The sequence below is a fragment of the Aspergillus tanneri genome (genome assembly GCF_003426965.1).
Source record: "Aspergillus tanneri strain NIH1004 chromosome Unknown AapTan_1_pilon_pilon_pilon, whole genome shotgun sequence".
Classification (NCBI taxonomy): Eukaryota; Fungi; Ascomycota; class Eurotiomycetes; order Eurotiales; family Aspergillaceae; genus Aspergillus; species Aspergillus tanneri.
Window position 1 is genome coordinate 5014358 of NW_022984628.1, and position 25960 is coordinate 5040317.

Here is a 25960-nt window from a genome sequence, read left to right on the forward strand (position 1 = left end):
GAAGACTCCTTCCCTGCATATCTACTCTAGTCCCCGACGATGCCTCCCACTAATCGCCGCCGAGTTAATACCACTGCCTCTTCTCGCTCAAGCCAGGCGACGCTATCATTCGGTTCCAAATCCAGAATCACCAAGCCATCTGCAACAGCCCCAGCTAAGAAATCGAAGGACCTTAACACCGTGACTACCGTCGTTCCTGAAAACACCTCTCATGATGCGGCCTCCCGGCTTCAAGACTCACCGATTATTCCCTTCGAGCCGCATGTGGCGGAGGTTGTGGTGAGAGACCAGGCAGAAACAGAGATGCAAAAACTTCTGTCGGAGGAAGATAAGAGAGCAATGAATATGACAGAGCAGGATCTACGGCACTACTGGAGCAAAGAAGAAGACAAAAGAAGGGGCCCTCGAGGTGGGTATTGGGCTGACTATTGGGATTTTGGACCGAGTTGACTAACAACTTCTTTTGAACATATAGTTCATCAAGAGGAGCTCTCATTGCATGACAAGATTTTGCGACACTTCGATCTCTCCAGTCAGTTTGGGGTATGTTTGGTCATCTTCCATTTCCTGGCTCCTAGAGCTTCTTTTTTCCTTCTTGCCTTTCCTATTCTTTTTTTTATATGATCTAACCATCAAAGTAGCCCTGTATCGGGATCCCTCGACTAAAGCGTTGGAGACGGGCAAATACGCTGAAACTCAACCCACCCCTTGAAGTACTGGCTGTACTGCTGAAGCAAACCGATGATACAAAACAGAGAGCCTATGTCGATGAACTGATGAGTTGAGGAGCTAGATACCACCTGGGTCAGAATGTGCCGTGTACGATGGCCCCTTCATGAAGGAGGGCTAGTATGGGAAGGTGCTGGCGTTGGCTTCTATAATAAGCAGGGCGTTTGGGAACTTTGTACATACCCTTTCTAATGTGATACTTTTAATCAGTATGCTGGCTCACCCCTCTATATAGGACGTGAAATTAGTTCTGTATTGCTGCATACTTTTGCATTACTGACCGTTGGATTTTCTGGCCTTCCTTGTTTCGAAAATTCTTTGAACGCCGCAGACAAGCCTGGTGGAGAGGAATCGAAGTATTGTACCAAGTAAATTAAGTAAATTGTAAAAAGTCTACGACATGTTCTAACTGGTTTGTCAAACACAACATGTGATAGCCACATCTAGCGGACACTTGATCAGGTTGCACATCTCGGATTATATATGACTGCGGGCAAAGGTTCCGATTTCCGTCCACTTTCTTAGTTGACCTTATATATAATCTATTTATAGGTACACCCTAGAGGAAACACGGGTTTCTCTTAGTGACCCAACTCAAAAGAATGAAGAAGGACAGTTTTCAAATTCGAGCTACCTTAGGTTCTGACAGGCGGGATACTACGCTCCACATGATCTGCCCGCATTGTTTTTACATGGTGGGTTTTGTATGCACACACTAGCTCTAGCCTGCAGGTGGTTAATTCGCCAGGCAGCGGTGATGTTACATTCGCACTGCGAGCCGATACGCCTCCCAGAGCTCCTATTAGCCATATATCTCGACTTCACATGGTCTATTTCTAAAATGATCGGTTTTGCCTTCTTGCGCTACAGAAAACCCTGCCAGATGCTACCAGATGTGACATCCATGTAGGTATATAACATACGGAGCGGTTGGCGTGTGGTTTCACCAAGGCAGCTGCATATCTTACTGCCATGGGGGTAGGTACTGGCTACACCTGTATCACGTCAGGGGCGGAAGTATCTCGACGCCAATGGAGGACAGAATTCCAACCTAGTAGGTTCAGCTTCACCGTCCATGTTACATAGTGCCTTTGCTTACATTTGATTGGACATTTAGGCCTTGTTTAAAAGCTGGTAGCTTTGACCATGGACGCACACATCTGTCAGTTCGACGTCAACATCGGAAAAGTCAGACGCATGTGACGCAAGAGTCAAGGATAAAAGGCGACACTGCAGCTAGAGGGAGAGGTACATAAGCCTTTCTTACGTCCATCGCGGTAAGTAGAAATCTAGATCTTTTCTCCCAACAACTTCCACTCATTACGAGCTAGGCAATCCTTCTTGAGACAATACACTCCTTTCTGACAATTCCAAAGCATATAGTTTAGTATCAAAGCCATTATAGTGATCTACCGCATCTGCGAAAATGAAACTTCCTCTCGTCTTCATTGCTGTCCTTACTGCCGGTCTCTCTAATGCCCAGCTTGGAAATATTCCTCGCTGTTCTGTGAGAGAGTCCATCAACCTACCCACGACTTGTTAAACTGATGTTTCCTCCCAGGTGAACTGCTTTGTCAATGCTCTTTCTAAAGATGGATGCTCTGAGTTGACCGACTTTTCGTGCCACTGCCAGAAGACTGGGCTTGTTGAGACTGTCACTCCTTGTGTGCGCGACGCCTGCGATCAATCAGACCAAGTCGGTGCGTGATCTTGACCTTTCCATACCATCTCACTACTTGCCAATTGATTACTTATGCTTGGGCAGCTGTCTCAAGTGCTGTTGTCCAGCAGTGTTCCCAAGCTGGCCACCCCATCTCTGTCCCACCTGTGACTACCGGGCCCAAGCAGACGTCTGGCCCTACCTCGACAGCTGGATCTACAACTTCAGGGGGTATGGGTCTTCCTACAGCTTGCTCGTCGAGTCCTGGCTCTTCTTCGCATGTCCCTTCTTCTTCTCCAGCTTCATCCTCGGCCAGTCACTCGCCAACTAGTTCTCGTTCTCAGCCGCCCGCAAGTTCCTCTGCTCTTTCGACCGGCGCGGCTTCACATAATAAGGACAACATGGTTGGCGCGGTTGTTGCTGCCGCTGCAGCTGTTTGCATGCTATAAATCCCGTCATAATCAATGTGATAGTAGATGTATCTACATGAAGTTAGGGCAGATTGTTTTGCAGCAAGCTCTCTTTCGTCGCTCGAGACTGTATGACGATGATGAGCGTTTTGGTTTTTGATTTATTTATTTTCTACACCATCCTTTTGTCACGCATTTTCTGCGTCCTTTCGGGTGTGAATTCTCAGTTAGCGGAGATTATACTGTAATCGTGGAGGACATTTATGAGTTTATGAGGTCAGATCTTCTTCATATCGCCGTCGACTCCATCCAATGGTATTTGGCGAACGACCTATTTGAAAACTTAATGCAACGTTTGAATGAAGGACGAATCCTTTCGTTTCCGTAAGTTCGCAGGATTCCTTATCATGGATCCATGTAAAGAGCCGATTGGATTAATATCCGCAGGACCCTGTTCGATTTGATTTGATTTCTCCTTTTTTTCTTAATCCTTTATTCCCTTTCCTCATAATATTCTTGATCCGGCAAAGTGAAACTCACTAGAAGCCAACCGTCCTTTCCATCCAATGGCATATCATTATTTCATCATATCATCATCATATTATAGCACTCATAGTAGCCGTAACTGCCATCATGCAAACCGCTTAAATTCTGTGACAAAGAGATCCATGGAAACACCAGTCCTGCAAACCCATATAGAAAAAATAGAGATGAAGGGATATGAACGTAAAGAAAAGTAGAGGATGATGACCAATCATTGCCTCCGCGTAACGTTTCCAGGTGAATTTGCGCTCAGATTTCTGTCCAAAACAAACAATAACAGAACCTAGCGTAGGAATTTCTACTTTCTCTTCTCTTTTTCTTTCTCACTTCCGTCAGCGTACATCCTCGTTCTTTTTCACTGAGCTGAATAAACAGAAACGAACAGTGACAGGGAGAACCCACCTGATCCAGATAAAGAGTGTCAACCGACTGGCCACCGAGTCCGTCTGTTGTCCGGTTGGCTGGCAGGCAGTCACTGTTGTTAAATGCCAGCTTCTATTGCTGTTCCCTGGTTGTCGTCATCACTATTATCTCCTCCTTCTCCTCCAACATCATCCTCGCCATCATCTTCTTCCTCGTCACTACTATTGAGACCAAACTCCCAGAAAGACCCGGCCTCGAACTCGGTAGAGCAGTCCGACTCATCTGCATCATATTCCGAATCAACAAGAAAAAACAGTTCCAGGTCAAAGTCATCGAACAGACCAAATGGACTGTTTATTCTCGCTGCGCGGCGGCCAGTGGCGGTATGGTCAATCGGGTGCACGGCGCGGTGATGAGCCCTGAGACTGGCAGTTGGTGTGCTGGCTGGATCGATGCCGTTCTGCTCAATTTCTTCCTTGTTTCCGATATCGATAGCCACGGTGGGACTATGTCCGTTTACAATGCCGTTGCTGGGAGTAGCAGTATTGGCGAGCTGGGTGTTGTCCATTGCAATGGTGGGGGTGTTCTGGTGAGTAGTAGTAGGAGCCCCATCTTGAGAATCACCTGGTATATATTAGAGGCCATGATGCTAACTGAGGAGATAGACTTGACTTCCTACCAGGATGATTGGTGTTGTTACCATTTGTGAGCTCAGTGCTTCTCGTCCCAGCAGTGCGATTATCATGGTCAGTAGCAAAGACATCTGGAGATTAGTAGTTAGCAACAGATGGTCGTAATACTGACAGCAATACAGAGACAAAATCCTTTATACCAGAGAAGTTGAGGTCGATTCCATTGGCGCGGGGATCGATTTCGATCATTTCACCAACAGCAATGTCTTCAATGTGCTCGACCTCTGCGTCAGAGTTCTCTGAGTCGTGATTTGCATTATCAGTGCGCACAAGCTGGAGATCACCGTTTACATTGACAATCCGGAAAGTGTAGACAGTGTCATCGCCGACGCTGGCATTGTAGTTGTTCACAGCGCGGGGGACTGTGGCCGACTGACTGGTTGCAGCAGATGGACGAGCGCTAGAATCATTCATCTGCAGATTCTGCGTATCTCTGTTGGTGGTAAGGCTATTTGACGACATGTCCTTACACGTAGTATGTTTTCTGTTCAGAGATGCCTTAAAAGGGTTCAAGGGTTTCTCCAAGCGAAGACTGTATGATCGTAGAACAGGGTGTGGAATAGATATAAAAACAGAGCCAGGTGCAATTATGGTTTGTGTTTATCAAAACTTAATAGAAGGCAGTATGGACAATAGAAGAAAGAAGTGAAAGAGTGAACTGGTTAAATGATTTAGTTCGAAGTGTTACTGTTATGGTGCTAGGTCACGCACAGTGAAGAAAATGGCCTCACCACAGGCACAAATCAACGCGTTGGGTGCAATTCTTCACTGCTGGAAGGGATCTCTTCTGTACTTAACGCAGGCTTATGGGTCAAGAGATCTCCTGCTATCAGGATTTGATTGTGGCATTGTTCATCTAGACTAGCAAAGTATCGTTCAGTTCCTTTCCCTCAACATTGTCTTAGCATAATAATATCTACACGCAAGGGCAAATTTGTTCCTGATGTAATTATAGTAACATACAGAATGCCCAGAATTGTTGATTCAACATACGTTGAAGTTGTTTGCAGTAAAATTATCATCATGGCGTATCTTCATGACATCTCTCGACGAAATAACACTTCTACTTCGGAAAATCTAAAGCTTTGAGAAAACGCCTTATATGAATCTGATTACAAGTAGAAAGTCTTTGCATTAGATATAAATCGGAACTATACAAAGATATAATGTCATAAGCAATATACAGTATATTCATCATGCCAACGCAATGGTAGAAGCACAATATGCAACGATAGGAGATGAAAATAAATAGACGGCCATAGTAGAGGGAGAACAAGCTGTGGATTGTCGGAACTGACTACAACTTTGAGACATTTATGGTACCCATAAACGTACAAACCCTCCAACCTCCTGTCGGCAAGTCACACAGCTTCCGAAATTATTCATAGCAAGACTCACTCGGCATTCTTCACACACGCAAAGACATCGACATGGCCAGGTAATGATCGAACGTGGATTGGTCTGGCAAATCACACACGGAGGTCCGCTGGGCCCAAGTCCTGATGCCCCAGACTCCCATGTCTGCCCGTTAGAAGGCGACGCTTGGGAGCGCCGCGAAAGGATGAGCTTTTCTAAGATTTCACTCTCGTCTTCGATGGTTGGCCTACGCTTCCCATCGCTCTGTGCCCCTGCTCTAAGCTGGGGTAGTTTCGAGGATAGCAGGATCTGTGCTCGCTCGCGTTCAACTTGCTGTTGAAACTGGCGACGGGTCAAAATGCGGCCTTCTTGCCCGGCTGACAGGTGGGCAGCCAGAATCCGCGCCTCTTCCCTGCTTTCCTGGTCCCGAGGGTCAAGGAGGCGTGTAAAAGAGCCAACGTCCATGAGTGATTCTTGAGCTGGCGAACTTTCCCGGGAAAATCCTGCCGGGAACGGGTTGGCCAACGTGGGCGTGCGACGACCATCGGATTCATCCTCCCATACTGAGTCGTTTGTAGACGTTGATATAACACTGGTCGTGTCGTCCATATCTCTAATTGAAGGAACATAGTCCGCACTATGATCTTGATTTCCCCATGAGCCACCAGCCTTCCACCAACTATAGAGTTTCTCGTCAAGCCGTCTTTCATCATCCTGTGCCCAGTTGATTGTGTTCGAACGTTCCCGTTTACGCATCTCCTTCTCCACATCGAACTCGTGGTTATCCGGCAATTCCAGCTCGTCATTATCAGTCAAAATCCAGAAATCTAAAGATTCCGTAGTGCTGCCGCTCCTCTTTTCCTGTGTATTTTTTCTACGAGGCCCGACAATCTTCTTCAGCCACTGCGGCCGCGCTGCGATCCCCAACTTACCGAGCAGTTTGTCTAAGCCGTGAGCAGTCCATCTAAGAATGAGATAAAATATTGCTCGGAAGAATGAGAACCCATGATAGCATCGAAGCGCACCTCGGAAGGCACCAACGCCGCCAGGATCTGTGTGGGAACGAAGGGACCGGGAGCCATTTCTAGGCTTCTCGATCTTCTTCTCTCGACCGTATCCGCTTTCCCACTCTGACGGTGCATGGGATATGTCAAAATTCATAGATTCAGTTTCAAACAGTGTGTCTTGGGCTCGAGTGTTCCGAGTTTGACCGAAACGGTACGTCTGTCGAGAAAACTCAATCTCCGTTAACCTGTCCTCTTCCAGCCACGTCATATTCCGAGCGACCACTCCCTTCCCTTCATTCAAGAATACTGCTTCACTGGCAGCAGTCAGGGCGGTATAGCCGATTCTTAACAGAGTGGTGTAGAAGTCCTCATGGCGGTTGAAACGAACGTTGTGTACCTGCGTTGAACCTTGCATGTTTTCATGTGCTGTTGCGAATCTTTCTCGGAGTGTCAATCGCTGAGAAGCGTCTCTTGGTAGTGAAAAGGCCGTGATAAAGAGAGCTAGCGAGTAGATAATCGCACACACGACAATGCCAAGTAAAATAAGTAGATGAGGGACAAATCCCACAATGCAGACCGTTGGAAATTTGAGTACCATACCGTCGCTTCCTACAGACGAGCCGGGGAGTAAACCCCAGGCCATCGTCGACATAAAGCAAAGTCCCCAGAAAGCGGTGTTAGCAAAACGATACCGGCTTTGCTTTCCAAAGACATCCAGAATATTCGAGGTGAGGCTGTTACAGCATGAGATTAGAGCAATCAAAAGTAATTCCGGAGTGACATTCATCCGCTCTAAGACTTGGGTCCTGCTGAGAAGATGAAGGGCGGATTGACTACTGTCACCGAGATCTTCCTTGCTCCCATTCTGCTTGGGCAAGCCAAATAAGCCCAGTCCAAGAGATTGGCTGATAGTTGATTCTGCCTCAGCAAATGCGAGTGAATGTTCAAAGATAGACATTCCGGCTTCCGTTACGACGGCTCTTCCTTGCAAAGCACACGACAGGGTTTCCACAAAATGATTCAAACAGAGCCGCAAAAATACTGGCCACAGGAGAACAAATGATCCGTGTGAATTAGTAGATGCATTAGCAGGGCGGCCCATGTTGACGGCTAGGCATGACTGCTCGTCAGTCTCCCACGGTAGTAGTGTGGATCCAAATGCATTTAAAAAGCCCCCACTCCCTGCATGGTCGAACAAAAGCCGTTTCCCGGTTGTACCGTAGCGGAGAAGTGAATAATCCGGAGATGTCTGACACCGAATGGCGCGGAGCAAGGAGATGATCTGGGACAGGAATAGAAGAATAGGAACGATTCTCAACGCTAACCGCCTGGTCCAGTCTAGGTGGAGTGGTCGTCTGGTGGATGCGTATATGGTGATCCTATTTAAAATAAGGGCCTTTAATCATTAGAATCGCGTAATCATGAACGTCCTCCAGTGCATTATGGAATGTGCTTACCACAGTGAAGCAGGCTAAGGACCACCGACTCGTCAGGTAGGAAAAGAAGCCACTAAATCGTACCACTGCCTGGAATATATCTGTGATATGATGGCTTGCATCAGCTTGGGCTACAGCATCAGCTACTCCTTCTCCGGTAGCATCAGCAGCCGTCTGCATTGCGGCAACCGCTGCATCGCCTCCTGCCCCTGTTCCAGTCGATGCTCCCCTAAAAAACGTAGCCATCTCTTGTAACCCCACCAGTCTCCCAATCCGTCTAGGTAATGTAGAAAACGCGAAAACTTCTGCCTGATAAAGACCCCGCAACGGAAGAGCGATTAGATCGCGAGTGGATGATAATAAGGAATGAGTAGTTAGGGTCGTCGTTCCGTTACTGACAGTTTGTGCGGTTAATGACGGGGCGGCAGTTTGGATATTCCGAACGTTCCCAGGGTTTTGCAAGGTAGTCATGGTTAGTTGTTATTCAGATTTGAATCAGATCACCGTCGTCAGCCCGATGAAGGAAATCCAAATTTGGAGTTCCCAGCACTGGGCAATCAAGGCGAAAGAGGTCATCCGTCTGCGGAGAATAGAATGCGGAGCAAGAAAGGAAAGAAATGGGACAAAGTATCACCAACAACGCATGAACTAGAAGAAAGGAATAGGAGCAACAAACTCCATGTGCATCGTGGCCACACATACAATGGGGTTCTGGTTAGGCAAGAAAGATCAAGCACTGCAAACCGTCGACTTTCTTTCCTGCGGAATTGTCGGGGAGTCCAACTTGTCATTCTTGGGGGGTGAAGGTGGCGCTAAACTCCATCAGGCGCACGGATCTGCACATGTCATTGACGCAATTTCATACCGACTCCACCAGAATAGACAAATTTATTCTCCTCTCACATGTATTTGAATCTATCTTCCACACATAATATCTAATATTTATAGCTTAATTTTGGAGAAGTATTTATGCATATTCCGCATACCCCATGTAGATGGTTAAGAGGTGTACATAGATGCCAAGGTGCATCTAAGATATGTGGCCACTATCATAGTAGATTTCATGGATTCATTTCATCAAAGTTAAGCTCTATGGACATGGAAAAGACACCAGCTCCCTCGTCACAATCCCCACCCAACTTCATTAAATCATTATAGCCTATACATCTCACTACTGCTTCGCACACCGTCAAAAATGCAAGTGTTATCCAAAGGCACGTACTGCCGGGTAAGTACCTTTAGTGCTTCCTGAGCGACTAGTCCTCCTGTAAGGGCGGAAATGTTGTGTAACTCGCCACCTTCGGTGCGTCGTAGCTCTTGGACGGCATCCAGGATTTGTTGGCGTGCATCATCATCAACGGTTGCTGGATCATCGCGATTGAGCGTATCGATGATACGATTGACGTGGGTACTCCACACTGTTTCATTCTCCAACAACTCGGTAAGGTTGTTCCCTTGAACTTCTGTGATGACGCTATCCAGAATTTCAAATGCGATATAAATAGGAATTCTGGATTCTGCATTGCTCAAGTTATTTCGAATCATTTTGAGCGTGTGGGCATCGTTATCTATGCGGGGAATAGCACGGCCCTTGATAACCTTGATGTGGGCGGCATTCTTGCAGAAGAGTTCAATCTCTTTAACCTGGACTTCAAGAAAGCGGCAGCCTTCCAACTGTGATTCGAGTTTCCTAACGATGTTGGTCACCTCTTCCATGTCCTTTCGCGCCTTCATTTTATAGATGTTTTGAAGAGCAACATAGTCGGCTGACTGAGCTTTCATATCGGGTAATGATCCTGATAAAGGCAACACTTTGTGCTTGTCATAGAATTCTCGGACAGCTGCTGCGATGATCCAGAAGTCGGTAGATTCTGGCTTTAGGTTCATGCATTCCTCCGTCTCGAATACTTCGCGAACCGAACTGCGCAAACTAAACGGATTTAACGCTTTCAACACTGCGGCAACCGCCTCATCGTAGTTTTCTTCGCCACCTTCAGGATTATTTGTTCGCGCGCTTGACCGTGCCATCTCCCTGAACTCAAACTTCTCCTTGTAGTTAGAAGGAACGTTTCCGTTGTGCGTTTGCTTCCACTTCTCCAGGTAATGAAGGAGTAATAATATGTACGGCACATGGCCATGCTGGTGGTCATCCATGCTGTCCAAGTTGCTGACACTAGCAGCCGCTGCAGTCAACTCTGGCCAAGGAGTGAGAAGACGGAGATCCTGTGTCGTTTCCGGATCCGGGTGTGTCTCTACAATAGGGAACAGCGCCGGGAGCTGGACAGAGAAGCTAGAGTAGAATCCGACAGAACGCACATAGATCACGGGAATATTATACTCTCTAGCAGCGCCGCAGAGAGCGTCTAGAGAAGAGCTTTTCATGGGACCCGATATCACGACCAGCTTATGCGTCGGGAGAAAGGCAGGATCCTGTAAAAGCTCTGTAACCGGCTGGCATTTCAATTTATTAGCATGAAGGTCGTTTTTGCGCATATTTTAATGGAACTACGTGATGTACCTTTTGATGGAAGCTGCCATCTACGTCGGGATTGAGTTCTCGTAACAACCGGCAGGTCTCTTCGGCTCTGGGTTTGCCCAAACTCCCTTCTTCGAGAAAGAAATTCACCCCGAGGTCTGATTCGGTGACAACAGCAGGATCAACGACGGTAAATCCTCCAATCCCCGGTAACACGAGGTTTTTGAGAGTCTCCACGCCCGCTACCCCTGATACACCGGTGTTTTGGGCGGTCCAAGGTCCGTCTGAATTCACTAGAAGGACCCAGGAGTTTTCAAGAGCTTGTTGACCACTAGTAGCCCATAAGCGTAGTTGGCGGTCATATTTTCTTTCTTTGGACGAAGGCCCACCTAGGGCATTATGGAAAGCCTCGGTCATAACGGGCGGTAGGCACAATAAGAAGCAACAAGTCGGGTGTATGAAAGAGGGTGAGGAGAATTCTGATACGTCAAGTATCCAGCAGGAGTCCCTAGCAGCACAAGGGGTACAGTCCGTATCTGGGTATGAACGATTGCCTGGTAGATGTTGCGACAACCTAGAGCGACTCCGCAAGTACTTAGACGCCCGCTAGTCACCTGACGGACCCTGCGACGGCGGCTTGAAGCGGACAAGCCAGGCTATGACGACACTGCCCCGCCTCAAGGGATTTCCTCTGCGATTATTACTTGCATGATTGTGCTGGAAGAGCGGATAAGAGAGCCCCGAGAGTTGCTGTCGGTTCATTGCATATGCCATGTCCCTTTCCACCCCTCTGTGCGGTGGTGTCCCTTTGTAAGTGGGCTAATTCTCTGGCTGAACCATTGATCTATTGGAGCTGAGGACTCCCCACACTGCCACCTGTGGTTCCTCCCCCAATTATTTGCAGCCGCTAGAGAAGTTGACCCCGGCACGGCATAGCCACCAATTAATACATTTGCAGAATCCGATTCTCCCATCTCGTTTCTCCTATTTATTCTCGCGTTCGTTCACATCCTTTTCACCTCTCCTCCTCCCGACTCCCTTCCACCATTCCTCGCCTTCAATCCACAATGGCCAGTATTGTCGAAGAAGCAAAACGCGCAGCCGGCAAGGCTGCCGTGCAGAACCACTACCCTAAGGACGCTAAATTTGTTGGAATTGGAAGCGGTTCTACAATTGTCTACGTCGTCAAAGCCATCAAGGAATCCGGGGTAGACACCTCTCTCACTAAATACGTGCCAACAGGCTTCCAATCCAAACAACTCATCGTCTCCCATGGATTGACGGCTGTGGACTTTGATTCAATCCCGGAGGGAACTATTTTGGATGTGGCCTTCGATGGTGCGGACGAAGTAGATGACGATCTAAATCTAATTAAGGGTGGTGGTGCCTGTCTGTTCCAGGAAAAAATCGTTGCTCTCCAGGCGAAGGAGTTCATCTGCGTCGCAGGTAAGTGAACTCAGTTGCGGTGAGCATAGGCCTATGAACGCTGATACTTGATAGACTCGCGCAAACTCCAGTCTCGTCTTCTTTCCAACTGGAAGTACATTCCCATCGAGGTGGCTCCCATTGCCGCGCATCGTGTTGTCTCCGCACTTAAGGAATTGGGCAGTATTGAGCCTGCAGTCCGCTTGAGCTCCGCCCCGCAGCCCAATGTTCCTACAAAAGAACCACTAAAGACTGATCAAGGGTTTTACATCATCGATGCTCCGTTCAAGACTCTGCTTACGAAAGCGGATGTGGCAGCAGGCAAGGATGGCAGTGGAAAGGATGGGGTGTGGGAGGTCGAAAAACTCTCACAGGCCATTAAGCTGATCCCTGGTGTCTTGGATGTAGGGATTTTCTCCGGTTTTACTGGTCCACAGGCCCAAGCACAGGGCGGCATCGGAGGCCAGAAGCCCATTGCGGCTTATTTTGGCATGTCTGATGGCTCAGTATCGGTAAGAAAGGCTGCTTAGATATGTTCCACGTACAGTTAAAAATTGTGTGGATGATATACGGTTAAGAGATACAATGATGATACCATTTGGAGATTAGCATAAACTTGAGTTGTTTGTGTGATCGGCAGATCATGTACTATGGAGATAAACCAGCGCAAGGCGGTTCAATATCAAGACCACGTTTCAGATCATAATGAAATTTATCATAGAAGCTGGTTATTTGCATTTATTTCGCCCCTTTCCCTTTAGCTTCCGTCTCCCCAAGTTCACGCACGTAAATGTTGACTGTGCCTCCGGCTATATCATCTTTCCCGTCTTCGAAACCGGGGCTAATAGCTATTGCCAAATACTTCCCATTGCTGCTAAAGTCTACAGCAGCAACGCTTGACGGATACTTCTGGTATTGCCTAATTCTCCTTTTCGCAACCCCATCCCAAAGGGCGACCACTCCGTCCCCACCTCCAGATGCGAAGGTGCCATGAATGGGATTGAATGAAAGCGCATTAACTGGGAAAACCACATCTACTTCATCTGATGTCTGTCGGTGGCACTTGAATGCATATTTCCGTGCTTGCGACTCCGCAGATGGGTCGAACCACTCAACTGCTACTCGTCCCTCAATGCTCGAAGAGGCATATCCTGCATCGTCGGGCATGCAGGCCACGGAGCGAGTCATGAACTTGAGACTGCTCTCCCTTCTTTGCCACGGTGCCACCTCGATCTTATTCGGAGCTGTGCCGTCCGACTGCGCTGTCAGAAGAGCCAAAGACTTCAAATCATATATATTTAAGGCGCGCGAGGCCATTGCGACGACGAGTTTTGTGGCGGTAAGAGACATGGAAAATGGCTTGGAAGGAAGAGGAATAATTGCGGGAATAGCGTTCGTGTTATCGGTACAGTGTACATGTAATGTGGAATCCCACGAAGCCGATATCACCAGGTTGTGTTCCTTGCTGTAGACAACGCTTCGAACACCTGCATCGTGGCTGCTGAGTACGGTATGCGTAGCCGATGCTACGTCAATCCTACAGAATATTAGCAACATATGCGCAGTGGCTGATACCTCAGCTGAATAATTACTGACACTCACTTCTTGACGTCCCAATCCAAACCAGCCGTGTAGATCTCATCTTCGTTTGCGCCGAAGCACACATCTAGCACCGGAGCGCGGTGCTCAAATTTTTGCAACAATTTCCCTTCCCCTACATTCCCATTCTCATCGCGCAGCTCGTATAGATAAACGTTCTTATCCCACGACGATACAACGAATCGTGTAGAATTAGATTCGGGAGAGAACTTCAAAGCCGAAATAGCGTCTGACGGAGGGGAGGTAACGGTAAATTGATCTGAAACTCCATTAGCTTGAGCCTCGATTTCCATACGGCGACGATCTTACTCGATGCCATGGTCTGGGACAAAGCACTAGATACGGCACACTGTCTGGGGTTGTTGATCGAGCGGCGTCATTGAGCCTTTGCCTTTCGGATCGTTTTCTGCCGGGTCTCGCCGCCCTAAGATATTCTGCCATCATCGGCGGCACAGAGCAGCAACTCAATTCGTCCATATCACCAGGCCCCTTCATTTTCTATACTTTCTCCTCGCGCGGCTCACCATGCCGTTTGCACAGTTGGTGATTGGCCCTCCTGGTGCGGGCAAGTCCACATACTGCAATGGGATGCATCAGTTCCTCGGAGCGATTGGCCGCAAATGTTCCATCGTGAACTTAGATCCCGCAAATGATAAGACGTCGTATCCGTGTGCGCTGGACGTCCGCGACCTTGTAACGCTGGAGGAAGTCATGAGTGAAGATCATTTAGGGCCGAATGGAGGTATTTTGTACGCGTTGGAAGAACTGGAAGAGAACTTTGACTGGTTAGAGGAGGGCCTGAAAGAACTTGGAGGTAGGCACTTTCTGATGCAATGTGCTGCAAATCCTTCCAGATTGGCTGATTGACATGCTGGATGTTACAGATGATTATATCTTGTTTGACTGTCCGGGTCAAGTTGAGATCTTCACGCATCATTCCTCGTTGCGCAACATTTTTTTCAAAATACAAAAATTGGGATATAGAGTGCGTACTCCTTCTCTCCTCACCAAGTAGCTTGCTAAACGGGACAACCACAGTTAGTTGTAATTCATTTAATTGACTCCTACAACCTCACACTGCCGTCAATGTACATATCCGCCCTCTTACTCTCTCTTCGTGCCATGCTCCAAATGGACTTACCCCACCTCAACGTTCTGACCAAGATCGATAACCTATCGAACTATGCACCCCTCCCTTTCAATTTGGATTTTTACACAGACGTGCAAGACCTTACTTACCTCCTCCCACATCTGGAAGCCGAATCGTCCCGGTTGTCACATGAGAAGTTCGGGCCTCTCAATAACGCTATCATTGACCTAGTGGAGGAGTTCGGTCTGGTATCGTTTGAGACGTTGGCTGTGGAAGACAAGAAAAGCATGATGAATCTATTACGCGTCATCGACAGAGCTAGTGGATACGTGTTTGGACCCGCTGAAGGTGCAAATGACAGTGTCTGGCAGATCGCTGTTCGCGAAGGGCTTGGGACCATGGATATTCGCGACATACAGGAACGATGGATTGATGCGAAGGACGTATATGATGAAAAGGAACTCAAAGAGCTGGAAACCGAGGCAAAAGCAAGGGAGGAAGCTGCACAAACTACGGGCAAAGGCACCGACAATATTGATGACTATGATGAATTTGCTCGAGGGCCGCTACCCGATAGTGGCGTGAAAGTCGTACGAAAATCATGACATGAAACTTGATCGTTTATATAATGTACATATGTATCATAGGGTATCTCTAAAAAATAAAATCCGTCCAATATGTGACTGATGCTTTTCACATTCAAACACCAACCCCCATCCACGACTTATCGCCGCAATCAATCATCATTTTCATCATCACTCGCCATCTCCACATCTTCTTCCATAGCTGTGGACAATCCATCTTCCTGCCCTAACTCCCGTACCAAGCCCTCTAGGACCCCTACTTCTTCCGTGTCTCGGAGCCGCACAATCTCCTTTCTCGCTCGTCGAATGGCCTCTTCCTCAGCTTTCCTCATTGTCCCGGAAACCCTTATCACGCGAAACACACACGGTCTTGTTGTAGCCGCAGCAGCACCTTTCGGCCGACAGCCATTGCCGAATCCCGGCACGCCAGACATATAAGTTAGAGCGGTCCAGACGAGACGCAAAGAAGCCCGCGGACAACGGATAATGGCGGTCGATGTAGCCGGAGACAAATATTTCACTGGAAGACATTCAATTAGCTTACCGCGCCTTGACAAAAGTAGAGCAGAAGGTAAGAGGGAAGGGGTAAATAATAGCTTGCGTACCACTAACACCACCTGCTCCAACCCCCCCGAGTCTACCTATTCCCCAATCTCCAAATATCTCCGCTACTTCCTCCCTCACCATTTTCGCAAGTAGTCCGGGTGTCAAGGCATCTGATGTGGGCGCGTGGATCTGGAGTTGCGACTGTGCTTGAGACGATAGGGTATATTTGCGTTGTGGTGTTTTTGACGGCCACGATGAAGGGTCTGGATAGAGAATATCTAGGAGAAGGTAGCGGTGTTTAACGCGAACCATTGATTCGGTTTGGTTTTTCCCTAGTCGTCGTCTTGGAGCTTTTTATCTTTTTTTTTTTTTTTTTTTTTTTTTTGTCTGGGGGTTGTTGAATATGAAAAAAGACTCGGGTATCTCCTAGGGATAGCCAAAAAAAAAAAAAAAAAAAAAAAAAAAAAAAAAAAAAAAAAGAGCCGTCAGTATTGTAGGTAGACCTTCATAAATAAATATGCAGGAACGTCAGGCGGCTGGTAATTAGTATACTAAACTGTTAGTAGGATGTGTGAATAAAGTGAGAGATCAATGTGTTCATGTCGAGATAGGTGTTTCGCCAATCGGAAGTGGGGAAGCTCGAATAGCCGTGCCACCACAGTCAGCTTCATATCTCCTCCACAAGTTACTCTACTGTTTGTACGACCCGAACCGCTTTCAGGACAATATGCAGCAGCTAGAATATGCAATAGCTGCAATTTTATAGTCTAGACTCTATTCAGAGGAATCGACCACTACTGCCAAGCAGTTCTTGAGTCTGGATGGGTGATAAATTTGGCCCCACCACCAACAACTAGGATTAGGTTGACAAAGTGCACGTGTTAAACAGTATCCGTCCAAGCTGCATTTAATGGGTGTGAAGTCATAGTAAGGACATTGTCATTATTTTGTAGAAAACACAATCTGCTGGAACTATGGCACTTAAAACATGGGCTACTAAGCCACCGTTCTATCGTAACTTATCAAAAACCAGATGCAGGCTGCACCTGCTCAATTGCGTGGAATTCGTCAACCCTATCAGCTAATCATACCACATGTGCGCACTATAGATTGTAAGTTGGGAACAGGATAATATGAAAGAAATTGGGGGAAAAGAGAACAATGCAAAACGCAAGCTATCATAACTCCAACGTCAGACAACACGACGGATTTTTACGAAATTACCAGGATCCCACTCTGGCCACTTCTTCCGTTTATAGAAAAGGAAATATCAGAGAATTAATAAATCGGTATAAATAATTAAATGTTGACCTCGACACGACCTTCCGAGCCACCCTTCTGAAGGGCAGGAAGCAGGTAGGTGATGTCATCCCACGGGTGTCGGTAAAGACCAGTGCGCAGGCGCTTCTGATCGAGGTAGTGCGCGATCAGACCCATGCTACGGCCAAGAACGAAGAGGCCGTTGAGAACGCCCATGCGCATGTAGTCCTCGACTTCCTCAGGGGAGAAGGCGCCACAGTTGCGCATGAGATCAACGAAACAGACAGCAACACAGCCGTCGACGTTCAAAATGAGATTGTCCTTCTTGGAGGTAGTGACAGTCTCAACAGCGATGGCGTAGTCAAGCAGCTTGGTGTTAGGGAAATGCTTCTTGGCGTACTCCTTGACCAGCTCCACACGTAGATCAGGGTTGTTACGAGACTTGATACGATGTCCAATACCCGGGACTATTCACGCGGTTAGTAATGTGCTTATGCTTGTATTACAGTTAGAAACTGGGGTTCTGCGTACTCAGCTTGTTCTCCTTTCTCATTCCGTCGACGAAATCACGGGGGCTAAGGCCCTTGTCGAAGGCCTTAGTGAACTCCTCAGCAGCGCCGTCGAGGGCACCACCGAAGCGAGAACCAATAGTAAGCAGACCAGAGACCAGGGCGCTGATCAAGTCCTTGCCTGCACGGGTAGTGATAATAGTGTTCATGGCACCAGAAACGGCAGGACCGTGGTCAGCGGTGAGCATAAGAACCATCTCCAAGAACTTGCTAGCATAGCTTGGCAGACGACGACGGAACCACAGCAGAGACATGACACCGCCAATGCCAATATCCTCCTTAAAGACATCAGAGATGGGCATACCAGCGTACAGAAGCTCTTGGCCACGATCATCGGAGATAGTAGAAATGAAGGCAGCGGGCTTACGAACAAGACCCAGCTCCTGGGCCCACGAGTAGTCGATGGGGATCTTGGGGGGAACAGGTTCGGGCTGAGGCTTGATGATGCCCTTCCGGACCTGTTCATCGTAGACCTCTCTCAGCACTTGAGGGAGCTCCTCGAAAGTGTCTGGAACGTAGATACCAGCCTCACGCATGGCCTTGTTCTTGTTCACAGCCGTCTCCAGTTGGGAGTTGGCCGAGGCACCGGCGTGGCCAAACTGAACCTCCGTCTTGAACATGCTGGCACAGGTACCAATAGCCCAGGCCACAATGGGCTTGGTGATAATACCCTTCTTGACAGCCTCAATAACACGGTACTCCTCAACACCACCAACCTCACCAAGCAAGAGGAGGATCTTGCACTCTGGTTCAGCTTGGTAGCGGAGCAAATGATCAATGAAAGTGGTACCAGGGTAGCGGTCTCCACCAATAGCAACACCCTCGTAGACCCCATCGGTGACTTGAGAAACTATGTTGTTCAATTCGTTTGACATACCACCGGACTTGGAGACGTAGCCGACAGATCCCTTACGGTACAGCTTAGAAGCGACAATATTGTCCATCATACCACCAGTGTTACCAATCTTGAAAGCGCCGGGCTTAATTCCCCCGACTGTAGCAGGGCCAATAATAGTGATGCCCTTCTCCTTGGCAGTCACCAGTATCTCACGAGCACGCTGTGTTTATGTTAGCTAGCTGTCATGTATACACAAGCTGAAACTGGTCACATACTCTCTCCGGAACACCCTCCGCAATGATAGCAATGGACTTAATCTGCGGACATTGCATCAATTCCATCGTGGAGCTATATACGGAGCGGGAAGAAGCGAAGTTGACAACAGTGTCAACATCGGGATGCTTGGCCATAGCCTTGGAGACATCCTGGTAGACAGGCAAAAGAGTCTCACTGGTGCCCCAGTACCTATATACCCAGTAAGCATTATTCCTGGAATGATGCGGCGTTTATGACCTACATCTTGCTCACGAATTGGCCACCGAAGGTGTAGATGATACCAGCGACGGAGGGAGTGCTGCGCTTGCAAATGAAGTCGAAGTCAAGCATACCCTGCACAGCCCGGGGCTGCATACCACTATGACGACCGTCAGAAGTTGTTCATAATCCCACCCCTCCGCTGCTCAGGGTACTCACTATACGAAGCATCGTGTCTTGTTGTGAAAAAGGGTATGGGTGAAAGGGGAGAGCACCCGGCTGGGGGGTTCGAAGCGAGTGATGTTATCGTTGGCATTGGATCCGCCATTGGCAGTGTTGACCAAAGGAGCAGAAGCGGGCATGATGGCTGATTACTCTGGCAATTCAACGTTGGTTAGCTTACTGTTAACTAATTGAAGATGGTAAAGATCTGTGAAGTATCGAGCAATTCGAAGCGATGAATTGGAAGTAGTCTTTATAGCTTGCACCAAGCCCGATAGCATACATACCTGTCAACAGAGCACTCAAAAACAAGATCCGTTAATAGAAAAAGATTAGACGTATTATTAGGGGAATAGGCAAGAAGGCACAAGGGATGAGAAGTAGATTAAGAAGCAAGTCGCGATGGTGACAGCGACCTAGCAAGAAGGGGGATGTGTAGAAGTGGGAAAGAAAGGAGGGAGATGACAGTAACCAAGGAGATTGAGAAAATAGAATTGGAGGGGGAAAGCTGGATGATGGAGTGGATTGATGGGAAAGAAATGGAGAAAGTTGAATGGAGAGGGGAAAAAAAATAATCAAATAAAAGTATAAGTAACAAACAGTATGTAATTTTTCGAAATTTGAACAAAAAAAAAAAATCCCCCGAAAAAACTAGCTAAGAGGAGGGGCAACCATATCGGGATTCTTGCGATGGGGTCAGCATTGATGGATCGCCTGTATGGTATCGTACCTTGGAAACGAGGTACAGGTCGTCTGGGTCGGCTGCAAGTTGGGGAAAGCGTCAAAGTACACGGTTGAAACTAGTAGCGGAATTGCTATAATAATAACTACGGAGTATGGGACCATTAAATAACTAGGACAATAATAGGACCCGATATTATGCTATCTTGCTAAGTCGTTTCATAGTCAAGATGGAATACTAGTCTGCTAGAAACCTACGGAGGAAGGATATGACTCCGTGATACTGCGGAGACACCAATGTCGTAACGCTCAACAAATCTAACCCCCGAGTCTCTGCTTCTTGCCTTCTGTCGTACCCAGCCAGATAAGCAGGGGCAATCCAGCTGCTGAGCGAAGATCGTACCAACCCAAAGCCCAATGAGATACACCGCCGAAGCCCTCTGGACCAGTAGAATGTCGTCGTAATCCTCGTTAAACTAGGTATCTACGAAGTAAGAAGGGAAAGGATACATACATCATCGAGACTGAAGAGGGGCGATCTGGTTGGGATAGGACAGTGAGTGCAGTGGAGCCCTTTCAATGGTGCAGGAATGGGGCTGATAACCAGCTACCAAGGCGCCACTTAGGTCTCCTCCGTGCTAAGCTGTACTGCGTAGTCTAGTTCATGGGCAGTGCTCACCGACACTAAGGGAACTGACCATCCCCGATCACGAGGTCGTTTCCGCTGAGGGACCCTAGTCGCTCAAGCCTCAGGCCTACAAATTTCCCAATTAGTCAGGCTGTTCAAAGAGAGGATTTTTCTAGAATGGTAGGGGATTTCCCATATGGCCTGCGGAAGGCTAGAGGCTGAAGATTGACATCAATGGTCAAAGTATACAAAGACCTCATTCTAGCATCTCTTGATCCTTCACCGAACCACTTTCGCTGATATTTGGACTATTGTCTCATCATGTGTGACCCGGTCGTCAACAGAACCGAATCCGAACCCAACAAAAAAAGACGCATGCCTTCCGGAGAGACCGTGAGGGCGCAAATCGGCCATCAAAGGGGGTTCAGTATTGAGGCTACAGCGTAGGGCAGATACTGAGGCCTAAATACCCGTCCCGAGAATCCCCAACATAGACAAGTTGGCAGTCTTTTAAGTCCGGCCCGCCTTTTCCCCACTGAATCTCAACGCCGCTAACCCACTTCCAGCGATGACGGTCCACTTTTAGCCCGAGCTCGGCCCTGAATAGTTGTCGATACAGGCGGTGTATCAGCTGTGGTAAGATACTGCGCCTACAATGGTCCAGGTATCCATCCGTATTCCCAAAAAAAAAAAATCACCACTCCAATTCTTCGTTGGCCTACAACTCCGTGTAGACCACCGTTAACATCCCCGACGTTCGGTCAGTTTCTTTTTTTTTTTTTTAATTAATCTCCCGTCTCTTTTCTTCCTGTTTCTCTACCTATCTTTACCTCTTGGAAAGTTAGTGATCAGTACGGCGACTACCTACTATCTTTACCGCCAAGCCCGGAAATAAAACAAAAATATTTTTGTTTTCCTCTTCTCTTTCCTTCCCCTCCAATTCCTCCTGTCCTATACTCTTAATCTGGGGTTGACTTCCCATAGCACCTTTCTCTCATCCTCACCCATCCATTAACTATTTCCTTACCTCTTCTTACTTTCGTCCTTTATTATCAGATAGTTTCGATTGTCCATCATGTCCGCCAAGTCAATCCTCGAAGCTGATGGCAAGGCCATCCTCAACTACCACCTCACTCGTGCTCCCGTCATCAAACCAACTCCTCTTCCTCCGTCTACCACTCACAACCCTCCTCCTCGTCTTGCCTCCCTCTACTTCCCAGAAGATGCTGCCGTCAAGGATGTTCTCGACCAGGCGGAGGTTCTCTACCCATGGTTGTTGACTCCTGGGTCCAAGTTCGTTGCTAAGCCCGACCAATTGATCAAGCGGCGAGGCAAGAGTGGCCTGCTGGCTCTCAACAAGACCTGGGCTGAGGCTAGGGAATGGATCGAGATTCGTGCTGGAAAGGAGATTCTGGTTGAGACTGTTACTGGCGTTCTTCGTCAGTTCCTGGTTGAGCCTTTCGTCCCTCATCCTCAAGAGACGGAGTACTACATCAACATCAATTCCGAGCGTGAGGTAAAACTATTCATGGACAAATTCAACCACAGGAACAGGACGCGCTAATATATTTTAGGGTGACTGGATCCTCTTCACCCACGAAGGTGGCGTCGATGTCGGTGATGTTGATGCCAAAGCGGAAAAACTCCTTATCCCCGTCAACTTGAAGAACTACCCCTCAAATGAGGAAATTGCTGCTGCTCTGCTGAGCAAGGTGCCCAAGGGTGTTCATAATGTCCTGGTGGACTTTATCTCTCGGCTTTATGCCGTTTACGTTGACTGCCAGTTCACCTACCTGGAAATCAACCCCCTGGTCGTCATCCCCAACGCGGACGCCACGTCTGCTGAGGTTCACTTCCTGGACTTGGCTGCCAAGCTGGACCAGACTGCCGAGTTTGAGTGCGGCACCAAGTGGGCTGTTGCCCGTAGCCCCGCCAACTTGGGCCTAGCTGCTCCCTCGAGGGATGAGAAGGTTAACATCGACGCTGGACCCCCCATGGAGTTCCCTGCTCCCTTCGGTCGTGAGCTAAGCAAGGAGGAGAAGTTCATCTCAGACATGGATGCGAAGACCGGTGCCTCTCTTAAGCTTACTGTGCTCAACTCCAATGGCCGTATCTGGACCCTTGTTGCTGGTGGTGGTGCCTCCGTTGTGTACGCTGATGCCATTGCTTCTGCTGGTTTTGTCAGTGAGCTGGCCAACTATGGTGAATACTCCGGTGCTCCCACCGAGACTCAAACCTTCAACTACGCCCGTACTGTCCTCGATTTGATGTTGCGCGCTCCCACCCACCCCGACGGCAAGGTCCTCTTTATCGGCGGTGGTATTGCCAACTTCACCAACGTCGCCTCGACCTTCAAGGGTGTCATTCGTGCTCTGCGCGAAGTTGCCCCCGTCCTGAATGAGCACAAGGTCCAGATCTGGGTTCGCCGTGCTGGTCCCAACTACCAGGAGGGACTTAAGAACATCAAGGCTGTTGGTGAGGAGTTGGGTCTCAACATGCATGTGTATGGACCTGAGATGCACGTCAGTGGTATTGTACCCCTTGCCCTCCTCGGTAAGAAGACCGATGTCAAGGAGTTTGGTGCCGCGTAAAATGAATGATTTTTTCTAGTTCTACTTAATTTAATCTTATGTGTGACTCTTTATATTCCTGAACGCATGGCATGATATGGTTCCCATTTTATTCTCCTTTTTTTTTTCTTTTTCGCTTTACATGTTTGTTTTTATTTATTGTGGGTAAAGTTCAAATGGAACGACGGGATGAGCTCGTCGATCGATATATCGGTCCAGCGAGAGGGATGTCCATTGTCCTGGAGTTGGTGTCTCTAGACTTGATTCAAACAGAGTCAACGAAGTTAGTCGTTAATACAAGATATAAATATGTCTATATATAAAAAATGATATTGCGTAAACCAGTGATCAATAAAAACAACTGAACAATAGAGTGCGAGAATCCAAGAAAGAAAAATTAACAAGCACAACTATTGTGCACGTGACACAATCCCAGCCTGAGGAGATGCAAGATCTGTGTATAGTTGAAAACCAGAAGCTCAAATAAGCTTAAGAAAAAATACCACTAAAGCCCAAAACAGGTCCACAGGAGCTACGAGCTTAATTCCCATGCACGAGTTTAAGATTTAATAAAATTAAGCTGTGTGGTGGGCTAAAAAGATTTTCACAACGGTTCTTGAACTTCCGCACGCCCGAGAGTGAAGACTCGGACGTGTGGATGCGGGCTGGAGATGGCATGGCGCACGGGACGGGCCATTGCAGATGCCAGATGCATGGGAACTTAAACAGACAAGGGGCATAGGGTGGGTAAGACAGTAGGTTAATTATAAATTAAGCCTATGTTTGATATTTATAGTCATTTGGATTGAAATGTGGTTTTGGTGCTTTTACTGTTCTGCAGGACATATCAGGTAGTGGGCATTGTGAGTTTGTCACTAGTTAGTGATAGAGAATTTCTCCAACACTACTGAATAAGTACAGATGGTTAACTTGCTGGCTAGATTGATAACCAACCTCAAGTTTTCTTCACTCAAGCTATAGTTACAGTAGTAGGACAATATGTTGGTGAGTATTGTGCATACAATAGAATGTTTTGGTGAGGCTGAATCAAAGCGGGGAAATTCCGTCGGGCGAATGGAAGTCGAGATACAGAGTAGTTAATAAGCATCTTCAGATAACATCACTCAGGTATTTGGTACTTATTAGTTGTTATTGGGTCTACTTATTTTGTACATCAAAATCCATATTCAAGAGCTAGATTCCATTTGTATGGATGCTTACTGGATGGCAAATATTTCGTCCATTTGCTGTTGCTCTAATGTGGCTATTGTGGACGTTAGGTACAGATCTTTTTCCAGCGATATATATTCCTCGATGAGTCTGCTCAGAACATCATAGAACTGCTTTGCAATGGGTCTACGAATATATTGCGCTCGAGCTCTTTAAAAAAAAAAATAAAGAGAAAAATGAAATAATAAGTTTCTAGTTTTGTATACATAAATAATATTGGTTTTATAGGGACACTAGAGTGTAGGTGTGTTGGGTGTGGTATATAGAGCTAAGGAATATCAAGCCCAACACCATCTTCCCTTTCCTATGCCTGTTCTATATTTTATATCAACTTAACCTCTTCAAAACAGGAGTCATCTGACTGTCCTGTTGAAAAAAGTTGTCATTTCAGAAGGACCCGTTGGCCGTAAACGTGTGAATGGGGATCTGCTCTTCCCAACATGACATGGCTACTCGAGAGAAGTTTCCTTGGATCTGGATCACCTCGAAATCGTTCAAATAGTACTCTATCGTTCGGTAGATACGACATGCCCGTAGCAGGACGCGAAGGGGCCGTTAGACGTGTTCGGTGTTGTGGAGTTGCATTTGGTGGATCGCCTAGAACGGTCTCAGTAATCTTTCAAAAAGAGTATAAATTAGGACATACAATTTCTTTTGTTTCCCATAGGTCGGTTGGGGGGTGGCATTGTAGTAGTATCGGGCCTTCTTGCTTTCTTTGAACTCCCAGTGCCGCTACGTTGATTCCTGTTTATCTGCTCCACCCCTTCTTGATCGACGGGGAATATATTCTGCTGACGAGAAGGTGTTTGAGGTGGTATGAATGCACCTTCTAGTTGTTCTAGTGCACACATTGGAGGGCTATTTCGAGATCCTCCAATAGTATTTAGCGCTTGGGATACAGAGTTAGATGCAGCGGTTTGCATTTCAGATCCCATAGCTTGAGATTTCCATGTTGGCATTATGGATTATCTTGTCCATTTGAGTGTTCAATGCTGAATATTTATCAGTCAGTGTTTTTGCGAGAAATTCCTGGTAGAATCTTTTCCAATCAGCATACGGATTACGAAGCTCCGTGGCGGGTTACCAAGCCGCACATCTCTTGCGTGGTTTGGTATGTCCAGAAGAGCAATGCTCGTCCCGCACATTCCATTATTGTATTTGGATCGAGGCCACTGAGCACACTAGTTTTGTAATCCTCTGTCGGGTTCAGGACGGTTGCGACAGCGTCGTCTGGGTTGATTAGGAGAGTCTGACAAGCTGGACACAGACGTTCACCGGGTATAGGACGCGACCGACTGAGGGCATCTGCACATTTCAGACAGAAAATATGTCTGTTGGAGTAAGTATATTGGGATTCCTCGGGGTAGTAGGCAACTGTTCTTGTAGATTATGAAAGACTTACGAGCAGGTAGTGACGACTGCCCTCTCCTTCAGCTGAGATCGACACTTCAGGGAGTTGCATCGCAAGAAGAAATCCATATTGAAATGCTTGATTGAGAACGTACGAGGATTGCTGCAGGGCCCTCAGGGATGTTGGTGAAAGTAAAAGGTGCCCCGTTTGGGCGAAGCCGC

At 47.5% G+C, this 25960-nt stretch overlaps 11 protein-coding genes across 11 annotated transcripts; 5 read left to right on the plus strand and 6 right to left on the minus strand.

Moving 5' to 3' along the window:
* Positions 1 to 39: 39 nt before the first annotated feature.
* On the plus strand, positions 40 to 785 carry ATNIH1004_003626 (putative DNA polymerase delta subunit 4; the record flags this gene model as incomplete). The annotated part of the gene is made up of 3 exons (XM_033568302.1): positions 40 to 409; positions 476 to 543; positions 642 to 785. 3 exons carry the CDS (start codon positions 40 to 42, stop codon positions 783 to 785), a joined length of 582 nt encoding a protein of 193 aa, XP_033430297.1.
* Positions 786 to 2155: 1370 nt separating this feature from the next.
* On the plus strand, positions 2156 to 2838 carry ATNIH1004_003627 (uncharacterized protein; the record flags this gene model as incomplete). Its single annotated transcript, XM_033568303.1, has 3 exons — positions 2156 to 2236; positions 2291 to 2429; positions 2495 to 2838. 3 exons carry the CDS (start codon positions 2156 to 2158, stop codon positions 2836 to 2838), a joined length of 564 nt encoding a protein of 187 aa, XP_033430298.1.
* A 985-nt stretch (positions 2839 to 3823) lies between these two features.
* On the minus strand, positions 3824 to 8667 carry ATNIH1004_003628 (putative ubiquitin-protein ligase (Asi3); the record flags this gene model as incomplete). Its single annotated transcript, XM_033568304.1, has 5 exons — positions 3824 to 4329; positions 4385 to 4468; positions 4538 to 4881; positions 5875 to 8156; positions 8218 to 8667. The coding sequence occupies 5 exons, from the start codon at positions 8665 to 8667 to the stop codon at positions 3824 to 3826; spliced, it is 3666 nt and encodes a 1221-aa protein (XP_033430299.1).
* A 681-nt stretch (positions 8668 to 9348) lies between these two features.
* Positions 9349 to 11089, minus strand: ATNIH1004_003629 (NEDD8-activating enzyme E1 regulatory subunit; the record flags this gene model as incomplete). Its single annotated transcript, XM_033568305.1, has 2 exons — positions 9349 to 10647; positions 10715 to 11089. 2 exons carry the CDS (start codon positions 11087 to 11089, stop codon positions 9349 to 9351), a joined length of 1674 nt encoding a protein of 557 aa, XP_033430300.1.
* Positions 11090 to 11739: 650 nt separating this feature from the next.
* RKI1 (ribose-5-phosphate isomerase RKI1) lies at positions 11740 to 12627 on the plus strand (the record flags this gene model as incomplete). The annotated part of the gene is made up of 2 exons (XM_033568306.1): positions 11740 to 12118; positions 12173 to 12627. The coding sequence occupies 2 exons, from the start codon at positions 11740 to 11742 to the stop codon at positions 12625 to 12627; spliced, it is 834 nt and encodes a 277-aa protein (XP_033430301.1).
* Positions 12628 to 12835: 208 nt separating this feature from the next.
* Positions 12836 to 14015, minus strand: ATNIH1004_003631 (WD40 repeat domain-containing protein; the record flags this gene model as incomplete). Its single annotated transcript, XM_033568307.1, has 3 exons — positions 12836 to 13634; positions 13700 to 13955; positions 14006 to 14015. The coding sequence occupies 3 exons, from the start codon at positions 14013 to 14015 to the stop codon at positions 12836 to 12838; spliced, it is 1065 nt and encodes a 354-aa protein (XP_033430302.1).
* A 206-nt stretch (positions 14016 to 14221) lies between these two features.
* On the plus strand, positions 14222 to 15391 carry ATNIH1004_003632 (GTPase GPN2; the record flags this gene model as incomplete). The annotated part of the gene is made up of 3 exons (XM_033568308.1): positions 14222 to 14510; positions 14581 to 14681; positions 14735 to 15391. 3 exons carry the CDS (start codon positions 14222 to 14224, stop codon positions 15389 to 15391), a joined length of 1047 nt encoding a protein of 348 aa, XP_033430303.1.
* A 131-nt stretch (positions 15392 to 15522) lies between these two features.
* ATNIH1004_003633 (Rpp14/Pop5 family protein) lies at positions 15523 to 16228 on the minus strand (the record flags this gene model as incomplete). Its single annotated transcript, XM_033568309.1, has 2 exons — positions 15523 to 15890; positions 15976 to 16228. The coding sequence occupies 2 exons, from the start codon at positions 16226 to 16228 to the stop codon at positions 15523 to 15525; spliced, it is 621 nt and encodes a 206-aa protein (XP_033430304.1).
* Positions 16229 to 17215: 987 nt separating this feature from the next.
* ACL1 (putative ATP citrate lyase, subunit 1) lies at positions 17216 to 19419 on the minus strand (the record flags this gene model as incomplete). The annotated part of the gene is made up of 5 exons (XM_033568310.1): positions 17216 to 17643; positions 17708 to 18803; positions 18859 to 19048; positions 19101 to 19217; positions 19277 to 19419. The coding sequence occupies 5 exons, from the start codon at positions 19417 to 19419 to the stop codon at positions 17216 to 17218; spliced, it is 1974 nt and encodes a 657-aa protein (XP_033430305.1).
* Positions 19420 to 21663: 2244 nt separating this feature from the next.
* aclA (putative ATP citrate lyase subunit (Acl)) lies at positions 21664 to 23179 on the plus strand (the record flags this gene model as incomplete). The annotated part of the gene is made up of 2 exons (XM_033568311.1): positions 21664 to 22104; positions 22163 to 23179. The coding sequence occupies 2 exons, from the start codon at positions 21664 to 21666 to the stop codon at positions 23177 to 23179; spliced, it is 1458 nt and encodes a 485-aa protein (XP_033430306.1).
* Positions 23180 to 25448: 2269 nt separating this feature from the next.
* ATNIH1004_003636 (RING finger protein) lies at positions 25449 to 25867 on the minus strand (the record flags this gene model as incomplete). Its single annotated transcript, XM_033568312.1, has 2 exons — positions 25449 to 25719; positions 25791 to 25867. The coding sequence occupies 2 exons, from the start codon at positions 25865 to 25867 to the stop codon at positions 25449 to 25451; spliced, it is 348 nt and encodes a 115-aa protein (XP_033430307.1).
* Between the last annotated feature and the right edge of the window lie 93 nt (positions 25868 to 25960).